Source organism: Corvus hawaiiensis, chromosome 20 (genome assembly GCF_020740725.1).
Source record: "Corvus hawaiiensis isolate bCorHaw1 chromosome 20, bCorHaw1.pri.cur, whole genome shotgun sequence".
In the NCBI taxonomy this organism is placed as follows: domain Eukaryota; kingdom Metazoa; phylum Chordata; class Aves; order Passeriformes; family Corvidae; genus Corvus; species Corvus hawaiiensis.
Window position 1 is genome coordinate 11040109 of NC_063232.1, and position 22301 is coordinate 11062409.

General features: G+C 59.1%; 2 protein-coding genes across 2 annotated transcripts; one reads left to right on the forward strand and one right to left on the reverse strand.

Annotated features, from left to right (window-relative positions):
- Window positions 1-1842: 1842 nt before the first annotated feature.
- POM121C (POM121 transmembrane nucleoporin C) lies at window positions 1843-14496 on the forward strand. The gene is made up of 12 exons (XM_048324520.1): window positions 1843-2114; window positions 2379-2543; window positions 4674-4754; window positions 5055-5226; window positions 6173-6264; window positions 7030-7100; window positions 7810-7934; window positions 8335-8437; window positions 8710-8880; window positions 9196-10956; window positions 11798-11926; window positions 12139-14496. The coding sequence occupies exons 1-12, from the start codon at window positions 1843-1845 to the stop codon at window positions 12231-12233; spliced, it is 3237 nt and encodes a 1078-aa protein (XP_048180477.1). The 3' UTR covers window positions 12234-14496.
- Window positions 14497-14720: 224 nt separating this feature from the next.
- NSUN5 (NOP2/Sun RNA methyltransferase 5) lies at window positions 14721-18071 on the reverse strand. Its single transcript, XM_048324525.1, has 10 exons — window positions 17954-18071; window positions 17712-17834; window positions 17427-17601; window positions 17240-17348; window positions 16834-16972; window positions 16344-16459; window positions 15831-16009; window positions 15546-15750; window positions 15321-15473; window positions 14721-15170 (listed from the first exon to the last, which is right to left on the reverse strand). The coding sequence occupies exons 1-10, from the start codon at window positions 18044-18046 to the stop codon at window positions 15065-15067; spliced, it is 1398 nt and encodes a 465-aa protein (XP_048180482.1). The 5' UTR covers window positions 18047-18071; the 3' UTR covers window positions 14721-15064.
- Window positions 18072-22301: the final 4230 nt, after the last annotated feature.

A 22301-nucleotide genomic window follows, 5' to 3' on the forward strand; every position in this document is an offset into this window, starting at 1 on the left:
TTGCCCCCCCTGTCCCACACCTGTGTGTCCCCATGGCCACTCTGCATGTCACATCTTTTTGCTGAGAGGGCACCAGGACCTGGTCCCTGCCCAGTCCCAAGGAGCACGGGTGGCTTTGGCCTCCTGACCTCCAGTCCCTTCCTGGGGGGGTGATGCTGCAGTGGGGAGGCCATGCAGATCATCCCGGGCTGTAGGCTCACCCTGGCAGAGTCATGGCAAGGCGGTCCTGCTGCTGGGTGGCCCATGGAGTCCAGACAGGGATCTAAGGGGAATGTCACCTCCTAAGCATGGTTAACCCATCCTGGGTAGCACCTAGTGTCCTCCAGCCCTGCCAGGGCCACCCAGACCCTTGAGGTGCGGAAAGCCCCGTGACAGCCACCATCCCTGCCAAGGCTCCTGTCATTTTCCTTGCTGTTGTCGCTGCCTGCCATGGTCCCTGCTCTGCAGGACAGAGCTGGCTTGCAGCAGCGGGGATATCCCCAGGGATAGCCATGTCTCCTGAGGACCCTAAGGGCACAGCCAGCCAGAGTGAATTTCCCACTGCTCTGTCCTCAGAGCAGGGTGGTGGCAGTGGCACCCTTCAGTTGGGACAAGGGGACAGGTTGGACACGGTGGTGACTGGCGACAGGCAGGACTGTGCCCACGTGTTCTGCACGTGGGCCGCATGGTCAGATACGGGGTTGGGACTGGGGACATGCGAGGACATGCAGGGACGGGGATAGGGGGACACAGAGGCTGGAATGGTGTAGGGGGGGCTGTACGGGACAGGATGGGGAGGGGGACATAGGGAGGGGCAGAGAGGGGGACACAGAGGCTGGAATGATGCAGGGGGGGGTGTAAGAGACAAGATGGGAACACAGGAACCGGGAGAAGGAGGACATGGGGATTGGGGTGGTAAACAGGACGGTGGATTGGAGTAGTAGATGGAGAAATTGGAATCTGGGTGAGGAAGACGTGGTGGGGAAGGGGTGGGGGTGGAGCAGGCCCGAGGGTCCGGGTGGGGACAGGGGCACATGGCCTGGGGCAGGGGTGATGAATGACGAGCGAGACCCTGGCCGGGGGACGAGAAGGGAGGACAGGGGCGTCAGGAGCGGTCACGGGGGCGGGATGGGGACACGGGGCGGGGCCGGGAGGAGCCGCGCCCGCCCCGCGCAGAGCATGCCGGGAGCCCGCGGGGGCAGAACCGGCCGTGCTCACCGGGGAGCCCCGCCCATCCCGGGGAGCCCCGCCCATCCCGGGGAGCCCCGCCCATCCACGCGGGAGGCACCGGAAGCTCCGCCCCAGGAAGCCGCGCCCCCCCGCGTTGACGCCGAGCGGGCCGGTTCCTCTCGCGCGCACTAAGCCCCGCCTACCCGCGGGGCCCCGCCCCCTCGGTGCACGGCGGCAAGACCGGCGGCGCCGAGGCGGGAAGCCCCGCCTGCCCGGCGTGTCCCGAGCCCCGCCCCCGCAGTGCGTACCGAGCGGGCCGGCCCCGTTCCCCCAAGCCCCGCCCCCCGCGCAGCTCCTGCCCGGTTGCTAAGCCCCGCCCCTGCCCCCGCCCCGCCCCGCAGAGCACGCCGGGAGCGGCGGGCGCGCGGCGATGGCGGGCGCGGGGCCGGGCGGGCGGCGCGATGGGGCCGTGAGGGCCGCGCTGGCCGTGGCCGCCGCGCTGGCGCTCGCCCTGGCCTGGCTGCTGCTGCGGGGCACGCTGCTGGGCGCGGCGGCGCTGGGCGCGGCGGGCGCCTGGTGCGCCATGCGGCCCGGCCCGCCCGCGCCGCGCCTGCCCGGCAAAGCCGCCGCCAACGGGGGCCCGGCCGCGAGGGCCGCGCCGCGTCGCCCCCAGCCCGGGTAAGCGAGGGGAAGATGGGGGTAGGGCGCGCGGGGAAGCTCCAGATCGCGTCGGAGGTGTTGACCGCGCTCTGTCCCCGCAGGGCTCCGCGCTGCCGGCCGCAGGCCCCGCGCCGCCGGTACCCGCTGCCTCAGACCCGGCCGGCCGTGCCGCTGTGCTTGTCCGCCGCCCGGTGGGAGGGCGGCTCGCCCCGCAGCGCGCCTTGGGCCCGCCGCGCCTGCCCGCTCCGCAGCCCCGTCACCGTGAGAATCGCCCCGCCGGCCGTCGGCATCGCCCGCTCCCCGGCGTGAGTATGGGGGAGACCGGGACACACCTGGGGGAGCCCGGTTATCAGCCACGATGGGGACCAGGACACACCGGCGGTAGCCCTCAGCCGGTGTGCTGTGTCCGGGATCAACATCCCATCCCGAGTGCTACCATGTGGCTGGGAGGATGGTGCTGTCCAAACCTCCGGGAAGGGCCGCGTGGGAGAGCCGTGTCCGCGCTTCTGTGGGGGGATCAGACCGGGGAGCCCAGCCTGCTTCACACCTCACTCTGCTCTGTTCCGCAGTCTGGAGCAGCTGATCTCGCCTCCGGCTTTCCCGGCCACCAGCAGCCCTGACCCGTGTGCGAAGGAGACTGTGCTGAATGCCATCAGGGAGAGCAGGAAAAGGGCTGTGGAGGAAGAGGAGGAAGAGGACCAGACTTTTGGGAATGATCAGGAGAGCAAGAGAAGGTAAAAAGGCAGCAATTTAAGTTGCAGCCAGTGCGTTGGGAAGGTCACAAATGGGATTCTTGCTTCAAAGGTGATGAATGGGATGTGTCCCAGAGCGTGCCAGGCCCCATGAGACTTGGAGTCAGGGCTGGAAAAGTACTGTGAGAAGTGAACTGCGGAGAGGAAGCACACCCCATCCATCACCCGGCCCTTGGTGCTGCATCCAAAAGTCCTCCAAGGTTTTGAGGTCAAAGGAATGTGGTTTAGGTGTGGGTCCAGTGTGTTCCCCTGCCTGGCTGGGATGTGTTGTGGGAAGTGGCTTCTCACGGAGGCTTGTAGACTGGGAAAGCATGGTGGGAAGTGTTGGTATCTGCCGTGGGCTCCGTCCTTCCGTCAGCCCTGGGCTCCCAGGAGAGACGGGATTACCGGGTGGAAGCATTGCATTTGGAGAGCTCCGTGCGCTTCCCTTGGGAGCTGATCTAGCAGAAGGAGGTGAAACAAGAGAGTAAACGAGGCACTGCTGCTTTTGTTACTCAAGGCCAGCAACTTCCATCCCTGCTTTCAGAGGAGGGAGAGTGCTGTGTTTTCGCCAGTGTTCTAGGAAGGACAAGGAGTAAATCCTGAGAGCCATGGTCTGCCAAAGCCTTTCCAACTACCCAGGCACAGCACTGCCTTGCCATCCCATCCTCCTGTTTTTCATAGAATCATAGGATGATTTGGGTTGGAAGGGACCTTAAAGCTCATCCAATGAGCTACCCCTTATCGTGGAAAGGGACACTCTTCACTACACCAGGTTGCACCAAGCCCTGTCCAGCCTGGCCTTGAACACTTCCAGGGATGAGGTAGCCACAGGTTTTCTGGGCAACCTGTGCCAGGTCCTCACCACTCTGAGGGAAGAATTTATTTTGTATATCCAATCTAAATTACCGTGCTTTCACTTTGCAGCCTTTCCCCCTTGTCCTATCACTGCACTTCTTGATGCAGTGCCTCTCCAGCTTTCTTGCAGGCTCCTCCAGATCCTGAAAGGCTGCTGAGATCTCCACACAACCTTCTTCAGGCTGAACAGCCCCTGATGTCTCAGCCTGTTTCCATAGGGAAGGTGCTCCAGTCCCCTTAGCAAATTTGTAGTTCTCTTCTGGACTTGCTCCAACAGTTGCTTCATCCTTCCTAGTTGTGGCCATGGAGGCTGTTCCATCTGGGCTGGGCTGGGGAGCTGAGACAATGCTTGGGCAGTGCTTGGGGCATTGTCCTGCACCAGGGCTGCTGCTGGAGGTGACCCAGGGAGCAGAGCAGGGTAAAGCAGAGCACACCATCCTCCTCCAGCACTGAGTTCCTGTCTCTGAACACTTGGCTCACTGGATCTGAGCCCCACAAGAGCCAATCAGGGTGACGACAGAATGGGTACACAGACAGGATCAGCTCAGGGTATTATTCTTTAAACTTTTTTTAATGTGGCAATACATAGCTCTGCCACAAAAGCCAGTTTTGAAGTCATTGATGTCTGGCAAGTGTGAGGAATGCTTGTAGGTAGAAAATTCCGTGTACTTGGTGGACAGAAAGGAGCTGTGTCAGCTGGAGAGTGTGGAATCACCTGTGCCTTGGGGTCAGCATGCTCTGGGCTTGAGGGGAGCTCCTGGCCAAGTGACAGGGCTGTCCTACACCTCCAGCTCCATTTCACAGCAGGGAACACAACATGTCTTCTGTGATTTTGACACTTCAGATCCTCATGAAATCATAGTGGGAAGGGGAGTTCAGTTTTTGACTTGAACCGTCCAGGACACTGGTTAGGAAGAGCTCGGAGGTGGGAGTTTCAGAGCTCGGGTCTGTTCAGAAGGACTCAGCAGCTCATTTCTGGAAGTATTTTGGCCTATAGTAATGGATTTAAGCGAAGATTTGTATTTTTTTTCTTACACCAAACTACTGTGCCCAGGAGGCAGCTGGGGGAGTTCCTGGTGTTTGGGGTGAGAGTCAGTGAGGACAGGCCCACAGAGAAAATCTGCAGCAGGGTGTAGATGGGGGAAAGCTCTGTCCTAGGCATTTTGTGCTAGGAAAAAAACAAGATTTGATCTCTCTCTGGGTGCTCAGCCTGCCTTTCCCCAGGCTGGAAGAGCCTTCCACGCTGTCATAGGCTTTCACCTTCTCTTTCCACAGGCGCCACGACAGCAGTGGAAGTGGGCAGTCAGCGTTTGAGCCACTGGTAGCCAATGGTGCCCCTGCCTCTCTCATACCCAAGTAAGTGCCCAATGGGCCAAAAGCAGCTCCTGGGACGGGAGGGAGAAAATGTCTGTGGGATCTGGAAAAGGGGGTTTGGATTTTGCTTGCAGAGCCTGGCTTTGGGGCAGAGCAAGGGAGGCTGTGGTTGTGCCCTTCAGTTTGTCACCCTGTGACAGCAGGGCTGTGCTGCTGCTGAGGGTCGTTTCTAAGCCCTGTGCTGTAAGAAGGAGCAAGATTGCCTTCCTCCACCTGCCCTGCATGGAAGGGACTGGTGGGCAGGAGCGGTGAGGGGCAAATCAGACCTTCATCCCCCTCCAGGCCGGGCTCTCTGAAGAGGGGCCTCATCTCGCACTGCCCCGATGACTGCTCCAACAAGAGGTCTCGCACCTCCTCCATGAGTTCCCTCAACAACACCTATGCTGGTGGGATCCCCAGCTCCATCCGCAACGCCATTGCCAGCTCCTACAGCTCCAGCCGGGGCCTCGCACAGGTAGGGACACAGTAGCTTGACATTCTTTTGGGATCACCCATGTAATCCCAGCTCTGGGCTCGTGAGGAGACTGGTGTGGCTGGAGGCCTAGACCCAGTGTGGCTCAGGCTGGCAGTCTCACCACCCTGGGGATCAGGTGGGCTGTGGGCCATGGGCCAAGCAGCAATTATGTGGTTTTTGGCGGAATCTCAGGCTGAGCTGTACTGCTGCTTTTACACCAAACCAAGAACACGACTGTTTTCCCCTCCCTCCTCCTCCTTGCCCAGTCTGCTAGACTGGATAGATCCAGGTAAAGGAAAAAAAAAAATGGTTTTGCTGTGCTGACATCCTTTCAGCTGGAGTCAGCAGTGTGGGAGCCGTGTGTTCCCACTCTGACCCAGATGCCAGCTGCTGGCTATGATGGAGCACTGCTTGTGGCCTGGCTGGGCTTGCAGACATGCAAGGGACACATAGACATGGCCAGTGGAGCTCTGTCTGTGTGGGGAAAGGTTTGCTCCAGGCGGTGAGAGGGAGGGGTTTGCTGGGGCTGCAGAGAGTCTGACCCTTGCATTGGGATCCATGTGCTTTGAATTCCTGGCAAGGAGGTCCTGGCTCCCGCCAGAGCAGCCCTACACACAAGGGTGTCCAAAGCAGCTGGGTGGCCTCTGCCTGTGTCACATGAAGGCTGGCCCAGCAGTGTCCTCCCTCCCTGTGCTCAGCCAGGGCTGTAAAGGCCCTGGAGGCTGCTTGTTCCCCATGTGGATTCAGCTTGGGGTGGCCAGACTTTGTGCTCCCTAAAATGTGGAGGGAGATAAGTGGTGGTGAAGCAGGAGAGGCTCTCAGCTCATTGGGCTCAATAGCTATGGCCCTAGGCAATGGGGCTTAGTGTGAGTGAGCAGGGAGGAGAGGGGCTGTGCTCTCTGCCAGCCCCACGCCAAGTTACTGCTGGTATCTCTCTGCGTTCCAGCTGTGGAAGAGAAGTGGTGTGAGCGTCTCCCCACTGTCCAGCCCAGCGTCCTCCCGCCCCCAGACACCGGAGTGGCCTCTCAAGAAAGCCAGGTAACCAGCCAGTCACCTGGTGAGTGCCTGCTCACTGATGGCCAGCCGGCAAGAGAGCAGTCCTTCCCAGCCATCCTAGCATGCAAGTCCCACTTTCCACTGGAGCTGGGACAGTCCAGGCCCCTCTCCCAGACATAACGATCAGGAGACCCACTTGTGTCAATTGGTCTCCCGGCCACCTTGTCATGCTGTGGCACGTCCAAGCTGTGCCACCCCGGCCCGCTCCCAAGCCGGGTCAGAGACTTACGGGCACAGGTTGCAGCAGTGGCGATGGTGCCTCGTGGCATTGGCATGGCCTGAGTTGCTGGTTGCTGGATCATTGGGAAGAGACAGGCCCTGATTTTTGCCATCTCAAAGTCAAATCACAGTATTTGTATTTTAATGCCTGCCTTGGAGCACAGCCTGTGTTCTCCTCTTTGCCAAGTCAGAGAGGCCTGAGCTTATGTCAGAACTAAAACTGACACAACCACCTTGGTGGGCCCAACCTGTGAGGGGCAGTGACTCCCATCTGAGGACCCCAGCTACTCTCCTGAGGCTGACTCGTCTTGCAGAGGGTGCACAGGCTCAGCCAAGCTGAGTCTGGAGCAGGAAGCAACTCCTCTGCCTGGAGCTGGGCAAAGCTTTTGTCCTGAGATCTGTTCACAGGAGGCAAATAAACACACCAGGGATCCTCGTGCGAATCTTCAGCATGTTCAGTCTCATCCTGCTCCCTGGGGACAGGGCTGAGCCCAGGGTTGGCCCTAACTGTCTCTCCTGCTTACACAGGGAAGAAGAGTCACTTCGTTCCAATGCTTCCACCCCAGTGAAGTCAGACAAGGAGCTGCAGACAGAGAAAGGTAAGTGTAGGTGTGCCCCGACACTGCACCCAGGTTGGATGGGTTACCAGTGCAAGCAAGAGAGCAGGACAGGAGGTAGCTGAGGTCTGCAGTGGGAATGGTTTGAGAGATCACCTGGAAACTTGGCATGTGCTGCTCCCAAGGCAGTGGCACTTCTGCTGGCCTCAGTGACTGCTCTAGTGGGATTTCCAAGTGATAAGGGGATGCTGACAGTGTTGGGGTGCTAGCAGATGCCTGGGAGGTGGCTTGCAAGGGGGAACTCCAGCTCCCAGCCCAGCACGGGTCAGGTGTCAGCCTTAGTCCACAACCTGCTGTGGCATGAATAGCACCCTGACCAAATTCCAGTCTGAGCTTATTCCAATGCTTCCTCAGCTAAAATGGAGAGGAAATCCTCTGTGCCCGTGGCAGGTGGGCCCCCATGATAGGGTGCCAGCTGTGGCATGTGATTTGGGTAGGCAGTGTGTTGGCACCATCCATGGAGCTGGGAGGGGGCCACTGCCCCACAGAGCCCCGCCAGCCTCTTGTCACAGACCTCCTGGATGTGGAACTGCTCTTCAGGGCATCACAACCTTGTCCTCAGCTTCAAGCTGTGCCCCTGGCTCTGCCCTCTGAGCGGGGCCACCCAGAGCGGGGCCAGAAGGGACAACCCTGTCACTACAACCAAACACCTCTCTGCCCAGAGCTTGGCCTAACTTGTCTCCTTCTATAGTGGTGGAGTCACCAGTGTGGAAGAAGCAGAATTCCCTGAGCCCACCATCCGCATCGGGGAGCAGTGGGAAGCGCAAGCGGAAGATCCCGTTGCTATCGTCTCTCCGTGGGGACCAGCTGGTGCTGGTACGTCGCTGTCTCACAGCCCCTCTGGCCCCGCTCTGGCAATAGAATGTGCTCACTGCAATTTCTGCAGGGCTGGGGGCACACTGACCTGCCTGCCCTCAGGAAGGAGGCCCCGTCCTTGGCCGAGTGGGAAGTGACGCTCTCCCCAGCCCCAGTGTCTGGTGGGCTGTGCGTGGTTGTGCTGCCTGCTGCCGGACCAGGTAATGGCCTGGGGAAGGCTTGCCATGCCCTCAGTGCCACGCCGGGGGCCCACCAGAGTTGGGGACCGGAGCTCCGCGGTAGCTGCGGCAGGACCACCTGCTTCACAGGGCTCGCCACGGCCAGTCGCCAGCACACCTTCAGAGAGGCTCTGCCTGCTTCCCTGGGAAGGAGCTAAGCTGCTGCTGCTCTCTCTTGGCAGCCCCCGCCGCCTCAGCTGGGCTACTCCATCACCTCAGAGGACCTGGATGCAGAGAAGAAGGCAGTGCTGCAGTGGTTCAACAGTGTCTTGGAGGATAAGGCTGGTAAGGATGGGCTGGGATTGTGGAGGGGTAGGAACAAGCCCAGGTCTGGCAGGGCAGCATGGGCCAAGGAAGCTCCTGGGCCAGTGGTGCCTCGGGTCTGGGGGTGCTCTTGATGCCTTCCAGCTGAGGAGATCTCATGCCATGTGGTGCTGGGTGAGGTTCCCCAGGGCTGTAGGGTGTAGGTGCAGTTTCCCTGCCTGCTGGGAAGCTCTGCTAAGGGTTTGTTCATCACAGCCACTTGTGAGTCCTTATATCTTGCTGTTTCCCTGTAGATGCAGTTCCCAGCACCACTGCAGAGACAGTGCCTGTGTCCAAGCCGCTGGCGTTTGCTGTGACCTCCCCTGGGCCCATGCCTGCCTCCACAGCTCCTGCCCCAGACAGCTCCTCACTCCTGGACAGCCTGAAGAAGATGCAGAGCAGCCAGGCTGTATCCACAGCATCAGGTGAGGAGGAGGGGGAGAATTGGCACAGTGTAACGCCAGCAGAGTTGGGCAGGTGCAATGGGAACTCCTCGTTACCTCTGCTTGAGGCAGCTGACAAAACCCTCTGCTGGCAGCAGAGCTGGCAGGCAGGGCTTGAGGGGACACCTTTGGGAATGCTGAGCCCCTGGTCCTGCTGGAGGCTTATGGTAAGCATGGAGGTTTGGGTGTGGTGGGTGCTGCTCCGGGAGCCTTTGCAGCAGTGGGTGGGTACCTGGCAGAAGGGTGAGCTGCTGAAGGTGCCCCCTTGTCCGTAAATAAGCTCTCTCCCCTTTCCAGACTCCACTGGAGCTGTGGCAGCATCCCAACCACCTCCATCAGCTGCACAGCCACCTGCTCCTGCTGTGTCATTGGAGTCGAGCTCTCTGCCTGCCATCTCTGCTGACACCAAGCCCATGCCTGTGTTGAGCACACCTGCCCCCAGTGCCCCCCCTGCCCTGGCGGTGCAACCCCCCAGCAGCCTGGCCCCTCCTGTGTTCACCGAGCTGGGCCAGACCCCCAGCAAGCCTCCCTCCTTCCCAAAGCCAAGCATCCTGTTTGGGATGCTGAACACCCCTCCAGCCAGCCAGCCAGCAGTGACCGTGGCCACTGCCACGCCCACCACAGCCACTGCCACACTCACTGCATCCACTGCTGTGCCCACCACAGCCACTGCTGTGCCCACCCCCCCCACTGCCATGCCCACCACAACCCCCATCTTCAAACCCATCTTCGGTGCTGTGCCAAAGAGTGAGAGCACAGCAGCCTGCACGGCTGTCACCTCCACTACAGCCACCGTGTCTGCAAGCTCGGGCCCTGCCTCGACGTCCTCCACATCCTCCATATTCAAGCCGATCTTTGGTAGCATCACTGCCGCTTCATCTCCAGCGAAAGTTTCTCCTTTCGCCTTCAAACCCGTGGCACAGCCAGCCTCAGAGCCACCAACTGCCTCCACAGCTACTCTGGCAGGATTCACGGGTCTTCCCAACGTCATCTTCACCACTGCAGCTACAACAGCCACCACCCAGAGTTCCTCCACGGATGCCACCATTAAACCTGTCTTCAGCTTCGGACTGAACCCGCCTGCCTCCACTGGCCCTGCTGCCAGTGTGACTCTCACCACTGCCACCTCCACCAGCACAACACAGCCTTTCCTGTTCGGGGGCCTGGCCAGCTCTGCTCCCAGCACGGAAACCAGCTTTGCCACCCCAGGGCCTGTGTTCCAGTTCGGGAAGGCGCCTCCAGCCACAGTCACTGCCACCACCAGTGTCCCAGGAGGCCCTGCCTTTGGCCAGGTACCTTCAAACTCAACAGTTGCTGCCACCACTGTGGGCTTTAGCATATTTGGGAGCACTACACTGACCTCCTCGGCCCCAGCCACCACAGCTCAAGCGCCACTGACATTCGGCTCCTCCGTTTCAGCTTTTGGCAGCTCTTTCAGTGCCAGTGCAAAGCCACCGCCACCGTACCCCAGCACTGGGAGCCAGCTCACCTTCAGTACTGGGGCTGCTGACAGCCAGGTGCCCGCCAGCAAGCCTGCTGCTGGCCCCATCAGCTTCACCCCCCAGTTCAGTTTTGGAGCCCCCCCGGCACAGTCAGTGGCTCAGCCAGCATTTGGCAGTGGTGCCCAGCCAGCCTTCGGCACCACCAGTGCCCAGGGCTCCTTCGGCACCAGCAGCACCCAGGCAGCGTTTGGGACCACCACCTCGGTGTTCTCTTTTGGAACAGCCACCTCCACCACATCCAGCTTTGGTTCCACCACCCAGACCACAAGCAGCAGCACCGGTGCCGCCGTCTTTGGCACCACCCCATCTCCATTCACCTTCGGGGCCACCACCCAGTCGGGCCCCTCCACCAGCGCCTTTGGGATGGGTACGCCGGGCCTCAGCAGCGGGTCCCCGGCCGTGGCCTTCAGCTTTGGGGCTGGGCAGAGCGGGGCAGCCCCAGCAGCAGCGCCGTTCGGCTCATCTCTGCCGCAGAGCGCGCTGGGAGCGCAGGGCCAGAGCACGCCCTTCGCCTTCACCATGACCAGCACTCCCAACAGCAAGCCTGCATTTGGAGGTGAGTCGTCATGGATGGGTCATGTTGGAAGGGACCTTAAAGATCATATTGTTCCATCCCCCTGCCATGGGCACAGACACCTTTCACTATGCCAGGTTGCTCAGGGCCCTGTCCAGCCTGGCCTTGAACATTTCCAGGATGGGGGTGGGGGCAAACAAGCCATCTTGGGCGTCTCGAGTTGGGCAGTAGTAGTCCTGATGGACCTTGCCAAGCTCCTGGGGTCCACAGTCCTGGTGAGGCCAGTGCCCCTGTTATGCAGAGCTGAGCCTTGCCATACAAAGGGAAGACACTCCCATCACTGCCTGTCAGGATCCTGGCTGTCTGGGGAGGGGAATCCCTAAACTCTGTTCATTGGCCCCTGCAAAGGCACCAGCATCCCAGCTCTGCCCATCCAAGTGTCCTGCAGGAGCCAAAATCATTCCAGTCCTTAACAGCTGCCTGGAATGCCTTGGTGAGCTGGAATGCTGCCAGCCAATGGCTGCCATCACTTCGTGCTTGCTCTCAGGGTTTCCCTAACACTTCAGATCCTCACTGGATATTCCCAGCTCCCACAGAACTGAAACCCACACAGTGAGCAACTCCTTGATCTAGAAAGGCCAAGGTCTTTGTTCCTCCCTGGCAAATCCTTCTGTGCAGCCCTGCTGTTGGGAGAGCCCAGGGATTATCCAAAGTGTAACTTACGCATTAAAAGGGCTTTTCAGGAGCAGAGGCTGGTCCTGGGGGATGGACTGTGGTGCTTCAGCCCCCAGATGGCATGCTGTGCCTCTTCTGGGTGCCACTGACTCCCAAAGGCTCTTTCTCCTTTGCCAACCCTGGCTCACAGTGACCTGTTGCTTTCCAGGAGCTCCTGTGCCCACCTTTGGGCAGAGCACACCTGTCCCAGGAGCCGTGGGCAATGGAAGCAGCACCATTTCCTTCAGGACACCCAGCACTCCTGCCTCGAGCTTCGGAGGAGTTGGCACTTCCTTTGGTAAGGAGGGAGTTGGTGCTCCAGCCTTGGGGAGCTCATGGGTCCTGGTGTCCCCGCGGGCTGGGGACAGAGGTAGGGCCAGGTGTGCTCTGGGAGATGGCTCAGGTGGTACCTGCTGGACTCTGGGGGATGCCAAGCCTTCCGTTCCTCCCAGGGTGAGGATCACGCTGATCCCAAAGCTACAGAGACCTGAGCAACCTTTCTGCTTCCAGGTTCATCCACCCCCACCTTCTCCATCGGGGCAGGATCCAAGATGGGCACTCGCCAACGGCTTCAGGCACGGAGGCAGCACACCCGCAAAAAGTAACCCTGGTGCTGCTGGGCTCCGCTGGCCCACGTGTGGGGGGTTCTGGGCTGGAGCTGCCCCTGTGGTGGGACCAGGCCTCATCCCCTGACACCCACCGGAGACCGTGCTGGGACGGGATAAACCAAACTCTTGTTACTTGAACAGTTCCAGAGCCAAGGCTGGACAAATCTCTGTACATATCCGCAATGTTCTTTTCCTCAATTTATTTTGCCATGTTTAATAATGTGTAAATTTCTCCCCATTTGCTTCTTCTAGCTGTTCCCGTGCCCCTCCCCAGCCCTCAGCCAGCCCCGTGGCTGTGTCCCACTCAGAGCCTGACTGGTGACGTGCTGGGGTTCTGAGCTGCTGTCAGACACCATCTTCACCAGGTCCCAAAATCTTTCCCATTGTTCATCCCATGGCCTGGTGAACACAGTTCCATCCCCACAACCAGGGCTGGTTCCAGCCTGGCGCTGTTTCGGTGCCACAGGTGACTGACATGGGTGTAGCTATAGGTGACACTCCTCACTGGGGCCTAATGTCCTGTTACCTCCAGCTGAGGACATGCCATAGCCCGGGACCTGGGCTGGAGGCACGGGGTGAGGATGGGGGTCCCCCCACCCCTGTCCCATTCCCGCTGCTCCATGGGGCTGTGGGCTGCCCCCACCCTGCTCCCCCGTTCTGCTTTATCTGTGCTCCTGTTCCTGCACTCACTGAATCGAGTTTGGAGGAAGAGCTGAACCGTGTGTGTGGCGGCATGTTGGTTATGCCGGATTTGCTGTTTGGAGTTTCTTTTTTGGGGGGCACCAGTCCTTGGGGGGAGATGTGCCCCGGCTAATTGGGTGTTGACAGTAGCATCACTGCGTGGCTGCTCGTGCTGGGGAGTTGTCCCTTCCGTGTCGTTACTGGAAGGCAGCTAGGACAGGGGGTTCCAACCTTGGCAGTCTCTCCACTCCCTTTCCCTCTCTCCTAGGACCTCTTCCCCACTTCAGGGGGATCTGGAATTGCTCACACAAGGAGTCCAGAGCAGATGCATTCTCCCCCCTATCCCAAATCCAAGTTGTTTTTCATTTCTTAGCTCATCTCTATCCCTGTGGGTTTTACTAGCTCCTAGGAACTGTGGTGCTGCCTCCCCTGTCCCCATCCAGCCAGGAGTGGGAATCTCACCCTTCCCTGCCTTGGAGCTCCTGTGGAAAGAGACTGCCAGAGCTGGGGGTCACCAAAGAGCCACCCCCTGCCCTGCCCCAGGTGAGGGATGGGCACTCCGTTCCCAGGAGTGCTTTGCTGCCGGGTTTTTACTCTCCGAGCCGTGTGAGTGTGTGTGTCTGCTGAGGTCTAAATTAAAAAAAAAAAAAAGCAAGAAAAAAAAAAACCAAAAAAAATCACAAATATTTAAACATTTTTTAATGAAATAAAAATTTATTTTTATATTTAAGCTAAATTGCCTTCAAATTCCTTCAAGCTTGGTTCAGTGAAGTTGCCAGTCCCGCAGCTGTTAGTGTTTAGCTGTTCCCACCCTGGCTGTGCCTGCGGGAATGCACTGTGCTGGGAAACGCAGCTGCATCCTGCAGGCTCTGCCATGCTCCCCCCTGCTGTACATCATCCCCTTCCTCTTAAATGTGACGTATGTGGATGTGACTAAACCTTTTTTGTTTGTTTTTATTTTTTAATTATTTCTCTGAGGGTGAGGAGCAGGAGCTCTCACATTACGGTGCTGAGTGCCAGGATCGAGGCATCTCTCCCAGCAGGATGGGCTCTGTGTGGCACAGAGGGGACACAGCCCCATAGTAAGGGGACATTAAGGGCCTGCAGGTGCTGGTGAGGATGTTCCATCACCCACCAGCATGGCTGAGGATGCAGTGGGCCGAGAGCAGCCAGGCTGGGAAAGTGTGTCTTTGGTGTTGGAAGAAGCAGATGGGAAGGGGCTAGTGCCTGCCAAACTGACCCTGGGCCAGGAGAGCACCCACTCCCCATCCTTGAGGTGCCAGGGTTTGGCCAGGTCAGCTCTGATGAGATGGGGATGAGCTGGGACAAGGCTGAGGGCACCCTGGCTCTGGATGCTGCCCCAGGTAGTCCTACATACCCGTGAGGAGCCAGGCTGTCCCTTCCCTGCCACACAGGCCCTGCTGGGAGAGCCCCTTGTGCTTGGGGGGAGGCTGCGTTTTAACTGACTTGAAGACTTGGATCATTCCTGGTGTGGCTGATGAGGATTTTAGTGTGAATGTGCAATTTTTGTTTCCTTGCTTCTTATGTCCCTGGTTTCAAATAAAATTACTGTGTTCACGTGGCTGTGCCCGTGTGCGATTCCTGGGGCTGGGATTCCCAGGGTGCTAGTGGGGTTCAGGTCCAGCACCCTCTGGCTCGTGTGTCCTTGCTCCCCCAATTCAAAGACAGATGCACGGACAGGATTAGTAGTAGTAGTATTTCACTTTTTTGCCCCCATTTTGCCTCTACTATGAGCAGTAGCAATTTCAGGGCAGGACTGCACAAACACCCTGGAAAAGACAGTGAAGAGAAATAAATTTTTAATCTGCTTCATCCCTACAGTGAAATGTTTTTTCAAAGCTCCACATCAGGCTCGGGGATGGAATTTTTTGGAGGGGAAACATGATACTCCACCCTTAATCCAGCTGGAGGACCCCAGCCCTGCAGGGTGTGGAGCGGGGGTTGGCTGCAAGGAGCAGCCATGGCTGAGCAGTTGCCCCTTCCAGGCTGGTCCCAGTGTTGGCACTCAGTCCCCGGTGTTACAGAATTCTCACTATGACTACAGCTGGCACATAGCTTGACTTGTGTTCAGGCCAGTGTGTGTTCCCCACAGCCCCAGCTGTGAAGGGGTCTGTCCAGAAAATGTTTCACTCTTTCACCCGCTGCTTTTTCTTTTTCCTCTTCTTGGGAGCTGCTCCTGGCTCCATTCCCTCTCCTGGCTGTGGGTTCTCCTTGGCTACTGCAGGCAGGGAGCTGTGGACAAGAGCAAACTGAGCCACACTCACCAGTGCCCTCTGTTCCCACAGCCACGTCCCCTCACACCCTCCCCTGGGTGCCTGGAGCCCTGACCTTGGCAATGGGGCCCCCCAGAAGTAGCTGGAGTCCCCCACAGCCCCCTCTCACCTGGGAGCAGCAGCCCCTTCCCTGCACCGCTCCAGCACAGCCACGAAGAAGCCATGGGTGAAGGTCTCTGCAGGGGAAGCACGGAGGCAGCTCTCTGCTCCAGAGAAGGCAGCGAGTCCTCGGCAGGGCCAGGATGGGAAGGCAGTCACCAGCCTGCAGCATGGAAAAGGGGTCAGCACCAAACCCTGCCCCTACAGCCCCCCAAGTTCCCTGAGCCAGACCTACCTGAAGGCCGAGCCCCACTCCTGCAGCACAGCCTGCACCACATCCTCGTTCTCCTCCTGGTGTAGGGAGCAGGTGGAGTAGACCAGGCGCTGGAGAGCTGGAAAGCTCAGGGCATGGTTCAGGGCCCGGCGCTGGAAGCCAGCCAGTGCCTGCAAGCGTTCAGCACTCGGGGCCGCTTCCTGCCCCAGCCCCCGGGTCACCATCCCTGCAGGACAGGAGCTGTCACCTGGGGTCTGCACACCCACAGCCCAGCTTCAGGTGAGCAGCTGGAGCCTAACACATTACCTGAGCCACTGCAGGATGGGTCGAGAAGGATGTGGGTCACCCTGCTGTATTTGGGGTCTCTGGGGTCCACAGTCAGGAAGTCCTGCTGGGCCAGCTGGCAGCCAGTGACCCCTGCCCGTGTCAGCAGCGTGTTCATGGTGGCCACGCGCTTGGGGTCCACATCAAAGGCAAAGATCTGTCTGAAGGCAGAGCCCAGCGCCCAAGAGAGACTGTGAACAGACCACCTGGCCCCCAGGAACACTCAAATACTGGGCAGGCAGACCTTGAGAGCTGCCTCCCCTCTGGCAGGGGTATGGAATAGGGCCAGGGCCGGGAGGCTGGGAGTGAACCCCTACATGACTTCATGTCCCCTCAGGTCCTTCCAGTGGCCCAGCACTGTCAGAGCCACCAGCTCACCTGAGTTGGTGACAGGCTGCAGCTCTTCCTGCCACCTTCTTGTGCTCTCTGTGGGCTCGGGGGGACCAGGGCCACCTCCCCCCTTCCCTCCACCCCTGCACACAGCCCTGCCCTCACCCCTTGTTCTTCAGGATGGCAGCCAGGTGGCTTGTCTTGTTTCCAGGGGCAGCACAGGCATCGATGACGTGGGAACCGGCAGCAGGGCCAAGGAGGAAGGCAGGGAGGCAGCTGGCCTGCAAGAGAGCAAAGACCATCAAAGGGGTGGGCAGAAACACCTGGCCCCTCCTCGGACATGGCTGATGCTGTGGGGTCACAGGGACCACCATGACACAGGGCCAAGGCCACCACCACCCTCCACCAACAGCCTTGCCCAACCCACAGTCCCCTGCTCCTCCCAGCTGCTGGTCCCCAGCTCCCACAGGGGGTTTTATACCCCAGGATTTCATCCTGAACCTTCAAACTATGGAAGCAAAGCCTCAGGGGAGTCCCACAGTTTCTGCTTAGACTTAAATGCTGCAGCAAGTTGAGCCATTGTGGAAGGAGCTCACCCTTCCACCTGTCGGTAGTTTTCCTGCCCTTGCAACTTCCTGCTCCCCAGTTCCCTCACCTTGTCCTGCAGAATTATGTGTCCTGAAGTATACAGCAAGTTGTCATGGAGGTCTCTCTGCGCAGGGAAAACCAACAGCTCCGGGAGATGAAGATCCAACAAGAATTTTTTTCCGGAGAGGGCCTTCAGCTCCTCCACACTGCCCATGAGACATAGGGAGCATGAATACAAAGTCTTAATCCCAGTGCCTACAGCAGAGCCCAGGCTGAGAACCCCCTTCATCCCACAGCTCCTCTCCAGCTCCAGGCAGCACCCAGAGAGGCAGCATCTAAGAATGGGGGGTGATTGAGACCCCAGCCCAACCACCCTGAGCACCAAGTTCAGCAATCCTTCAACCCACCAGACCTCATCCCATGCCACTTGCTGACATCCCAGGAAAGGCAGCATAGCAGAAAGAAATACTCACCTGGCTGCCTTGCCCAGGTAGGTGTATCCCTGGCGCTTGAAGAAGTCGATCACATCGTCCACACAAGTCTTCAGGGTGTTGACCCGGACGTAGCGTGGGACCTGGGAGGCTACAGGCGCTGGACAGGTCAGACGCGGCCCTCCACTGCTCCCAGCACAGGGTGCCCACCCAGCCCGAGCCCACTCACCTGCGGGGCTTACCGCCTGCTCCGAGGCCAGCAGGTCCTCGTTGCGGCTCACCTTGTGCCGCACCTTCATGCGGGCCAGCTCGGCCTCCAGCCGCGCCCGGTGCCGCCGGGCCAGCGCCTTCCACCGGCCCCCGCACTTGAGCCCCTTGCCGAAGAGCAGGTCGTACACCAGGACCTGAGGGGAGGGGACGACGTGAGCCCGGCCCCGCCGCTCCAGGACACCGCGGCTTCAGGGTACCGCGAATCCCGCACACCGCGGCCCAGGGATTACGCGACTCCCCGTACCTTCGCCAGCTGCGGCGGCAGCTTCTTCTCGGCCTGCAGCAGCGCGGCTCCATCCAGCAGCTTCTCCAGCACCGAGGCGTAGCGGAGGGTCTCGGACACCAGCGCGTACAGCTGCCGGACGTGCTGCGGGGCAGGCAGCGGTGAGCGCCTCCGGGCCTGCGCCGGGCTCCAGGGCTCCTCCGCACCCTCCCGAATGGGATTCCCCCCCGGCCGCCCCGCACCCCCGTCCCCTCCGGGCGCACCGGGAAGCCGCTGTTGTACACGAGGCTCTTGAGGCCGCCCTCGCCGCGCTCCAGCCCCGCCAGCACCGCGGCCGCCGCGCTGTACAGCGCCATGTGCGCCCCGCGCCGCTTCCGCCGGGGCCTCCGGGGCCACAGGGGGCGAGCGCGGCCCCGCTCCGGGGTCGCTGCCCGGGGAGCGGGCCGAGGGCACGAAGCGGGGCGGGCGCCGTGCGGGCGCTGCTGGGCGGGCAGCGCCGGCGGAAGGACCCGCGTCACCCTGGCTACACCATCATCGCAGTGACCCCGGCCAACCCAGTCACCCCGGTCACCCCGGTGATCCCAGCCACCTTGGTCACTCTGGCCACCCCATCATCACAATGACCTCGCCCACTCTGCTCACCCCGGCCAGCCAGTGACCCCGGTCACCCCCATCATCCTGGGCACCCCATGATCAGTGACCTTGTCCAGCCCAGTGACACCAGCTACCCCCATCACCCTGTTCATCCTGGTGATCCCAGCCACCCTGACCAGCCAGTCACCCTGGCCATCCCAGCCACCTCCATCACCCCAGTCACCCTGGTCACCGACTCCGGTCACCACCCTGGACACCCCATCCGGTCCCTGCATGTGGAAGCACGCTGACGTTACTACTGGTTGCTAGACCTTGTGATACTCTGTGGGTGATGGGTTGGTGGGGATTTACTGTGGACTTTGGTGGTGTTTATGCTGAACTCAAACAAAGCAAAGGATGCCCAGCCCTGGAAAGAGGGGTCTGCTCCAGGAAAGGGATCTGCTCTGGGAAAGAGGGATCTGCTCTGGGAAGCTCAGAGCTGTCCATGGAGGGCAAAGGATACCCCAGGACAGCCACCATAAGGCAGTGTCCCAGCCACCTGGACATGGCTTTGAAACTGTCCCAGCACTGTCTGGTGTGAAGGATCAGTCACTCCAGCACGACCAGCTCCAGGGACACCTGGATCCAGGGACAGACAAGAGCTGCTTTGCAGTGTCTGAAGGGTTAGCAGTGGGTGCTGAGGATCAGTCATCTTGTACCTGAACAATCAAAGGGTGTAAGAATCTCATCCTAGTGACAGGATCTGAGGGAATGGCTGGAGCTCTGTCACTGTCAGAGAAGGTTTAGGTTGGTATCAGTAAAAGGTTCTTCCCACAGAGGGTGGTGGGGCACTGCCCAGGCTCCCCAGGGAATGGTCACAGCCCCAAGGCTGCCAGAGCTCCAAGAGTGTTTGTACAACACTCTCAGGCACAAGGTGGGATTGTTGGGGTGTCTGTGCAGGGCCAGGAGTTGGACTCGATGATCCGTGTAGGTCCCTTCCAGCTCAGGATATTACATTGATTCTACAATACTTGAACCCATGGAAAGGCATGATCAGGAGCCCCAGCTTGGCGGGGATGCAGGAACAAACATTTACCTTGGTGGTGCCGTATTTTATGCCCTGGCCTCTGGTCGGCACAGGCTGGTTGTGCATTTTGGTGACAGGACCAAGGAGCAGGTCCCTGGTGACCCTTTGCAGTTTGCAGGAGCCACTGGAGAGGCACTGCTGGGCTGTGTGCAGAGTGGCCCTGCTCCCCTCAGCCCATGGCCCTGGGCAGTGTCCCCCCCTAGCAGGCTAGGCACACAGTCCCCCATGCTGGCTCACAGCCCTGGGCAGCTGGAAAGACCAGGACTGACCTGCTGCCTGCACACAGCTCTTCAGCTGCTTTTTGTGCTCCCATTTCCCCCTTCAGCAGCCCCTCATCCTGCAGAGCACCATGGTTGCCCACTCAGCTCCGGCTGTGCTCGTAGTCTCAGAGAGGGTCCCTGTCTCAGCCAGCAACCAGCCCATCCACCTCAAGCTCTGTTTGGAAGGATGTGCCACAAAGAGCCTGAACACTCATGGCTCACCCTGTTCAGGCATACAGACCTTTCCAGGGGGACATCCAGGCAGGTAAGCTGTGTTTCAGACTGGGGATGGGGATGCTGAGGTCAAGGCTGACATTTTATGCTCTTGGAGGAGAGGGAAAGGACTCTCCTGTACTGATGGAGCTTGTTGTGCAGCACCACAGCTTCCATGGGAGGACAACTCTGCCACAGCCTTAACTGAGACAAGCTGAGAGAACTGAGGCTGTTCAGTCTGGAGAAGAGAAAGTTCCAGTATCTGAAAGGGGCTACAAGGAAGCTGGAGAAGGACTTTTCATCAGGAACTGGATAGATCAAGGGGAAATGGGTTCAAACTGAAAAAGGGAAAATTTTAGTTAGATATATGGAAGAGATTTTTCCCTGTGAGAGTGAAAAGGCCTTGGCACAGGTTGCCCAGAGAAGCTGTGGCTGCCATCCCTAGAAGTTTCCAAGGCCAGGTTGGATGGAGCTTGAAGCAACCTGGTCTAGTGGAAGGTGTCCCTGCCAATGGCAGGGGGTTGGAATGAAATGATCTTTAAGGTCCCTTCCAAGCCAAACCATTCCATGATTCTATGCCTGTGCATCTGTGGGATGCATTGGGCAGGACTCTGAGGTGAGCTCTGCCCTTGCCCTGGCTCCACAGCACCTCAATGACACAGGCCAGCACAATGCTGGGTGCCAGGGGGCTGCAGGCCCTGGCTTGGCAGCACACAGAGCACAGGATCTGCCCCTCCAGCACCCTGGGGAGGGACAGCCTGCAGTGCTGGCAGGACGAGTGCCCACACTGCAGCATCAGTTGCTTCTTGAACACGTCCAGGCAGATGGGACAGACCAGCTGCTCCTCCAGCTTGTTGATGTTTGTCTTCTGAGCCATCCTGCCACCTTCCCACATGGATCTGGGCTGGGAAACACTGGTGGGAGATCAGTCCTGTTCCAAGATCAAGATTGGCAGCGCAGACAGCTGCAAACCCATCATTAAAACTCCAAACAAAACTCATGTGTCCTGGATCTGCCCAAGGTGTCAGCAGTCACCCCCAAGCTGTTCCCACCTGGGCCCAGGCAGGGATGTCAGACTGCAGTGGAGTCTTGCCTGTGTGCCAGGGCTCAGACGCAGCCAGGAGGGATTTTCTGCTGAAAAATCCCAGTCTTGACCCTGTATGAATTCCCACGGATCTCTTTGGGGTTATCTCAGCCCATGGACATCCTCAGAAGGACTGGCATCACCCAAGTGATGCATCTAAGCAAAAAGCAGAAGGAAAACACAAAAAGCACATTTATCTTGGAGGTGGAGGGCGATGCTGGATTTGGGAAGCTGAGGCACAGCTCACCCCCTTGAAACTTGTTTCCATATTCCATGCTTTGGGCCAGCACCCTCAAAAGATGTGAGCTGAAATCCCAGCCTCTCCCGTCAGCCCCAGGGAGCACAGGGCAGCGTGTTCCAAGCTGTAAGGCTCAGGCAGCACTGCCTTCCCTGCTGTTCGCAGTGGGACAGAACTGCCAGATTCCTGGGCAAGTCACACACATGGCCTGGAGTTGAAGAACACAAACCTGAAGCCAGGGACTTGGTTATTTCCCCAGGGAAAGGGGAGGCTGTGACCAGAGCTGGGCTGGTGTGGCGCATTGCTGTGGGGGGAACCAAGGGAAGCTCAAGTGTCCACCAGATATCCCAGGACCCCAAGCAGAGGGACCAGCCTCAGGGGCTCCCTGTGCTCACAGGAAACACCTCCCAGACACCCAAATAATACCCGACCACTCAGGTGGCCTGCACGGATTTCTCTGGCTCTGCTTCTCCCAGTGCATGGATCCGACGGACTTTCCTCGGCTTCTCCTGGCCAAGCTGATGTGACCTGGTCAGACAAGGTAGCTCATCCTCAGGATGGGGACCCCAGCAGCTCTCCTCCTGCAGCCTCAGCCCTGCCAGGATGTTCCCACTCCCAGGGAGACCCAGGCAGGCTCTTGTCCCCCTCTCCTGTCCCTACATGCCCAGGAAGGGCTGCATGGACCCACGTGTGGGCACACACAGCACATGACTGGGCAGGACCGAGAGAAGAGCCGGCCGTGTTTGCCTCCCGCAGCAGCCAGGGTCCCCAAATCCCCGTGGGACTTCCCTTATCCCCACTGCAACAGAGGGAATGTTCTCACCAAAGCACTTTGTTATCAGCTAAATTCCTGCTTTTATTTTGCATTCTCATTTGTTTTGCATTTATATCATTTCAGTTGCCTGAAGAAAGCTGAACTTTCAAACTTGTTCCAAATTAGTTTGGATTTTTTTGCCTGTGGTGATTTTTTGTTGGTTTGGTTGCTTGCTTTGGGGTTTTCTGTTTGTTTGGCTGGTGGTGGGGGTGGTTTTGCTTTTGCTTTTGTTTGGTTTGGAGTTTTGTTTGATTGGGTTTTGGTTTGGGGGGCTTTTTTTTTGTAGTATTGTGGGGGGTGTTTTGTAGTTTGGTTGGGTTTTTTGACGTTGCTTTTGTGAGG

Excerpts from the sequence above, each read along its gene's own strand:
- POM121C (XM_048324520.1), top strand. The coding sequence starts at position 1,843 with ATGGGGGTAGGGCGCGCGGGGAAGCTCCAGATCGCGTCGGAGGTGTTG. Across the intron at positions 4,755-5,054 it reads CCTGCCTCTCTCATACCCAA|GCCGGGCTCTCTGAAGAGGG; the intron begins GTAAGTGCCCAA and ends ATCCCCCTCCAG. Across the intron at positions 11,927-12,138 it reads AGGAGTTGGCACTTCCTTTG|GTTCATCCACCCCCACCTTC; the intron begins GTAAGGAGGGAG and ends TTCTGCTTCCAG.
- NSUN5 (XM_048324525.1), bottom strand. The coding sequence starts at position 18,046 with ATGGCGCTGTACAGCGCGGCGGCCGCGGTGCTGGCGGGGCTGGAGCGC. Across the intron at positions 17,602-17,711 it reads TGCCGCCGCAGCTGGCGAAG|GTCCTGGTGTACGACCTGCT; the intron begins GTACGGGGAGTC and ends CCCTCCCCTCAG. Across the intron at positions 16,010-16,343 it reads GCCATCCTGAAGAACAAGGG|ACAGATCTTTGCCTTTGATG; the intron begins GTGAGGGCAGGG and ends CTCTGCCTTCAG.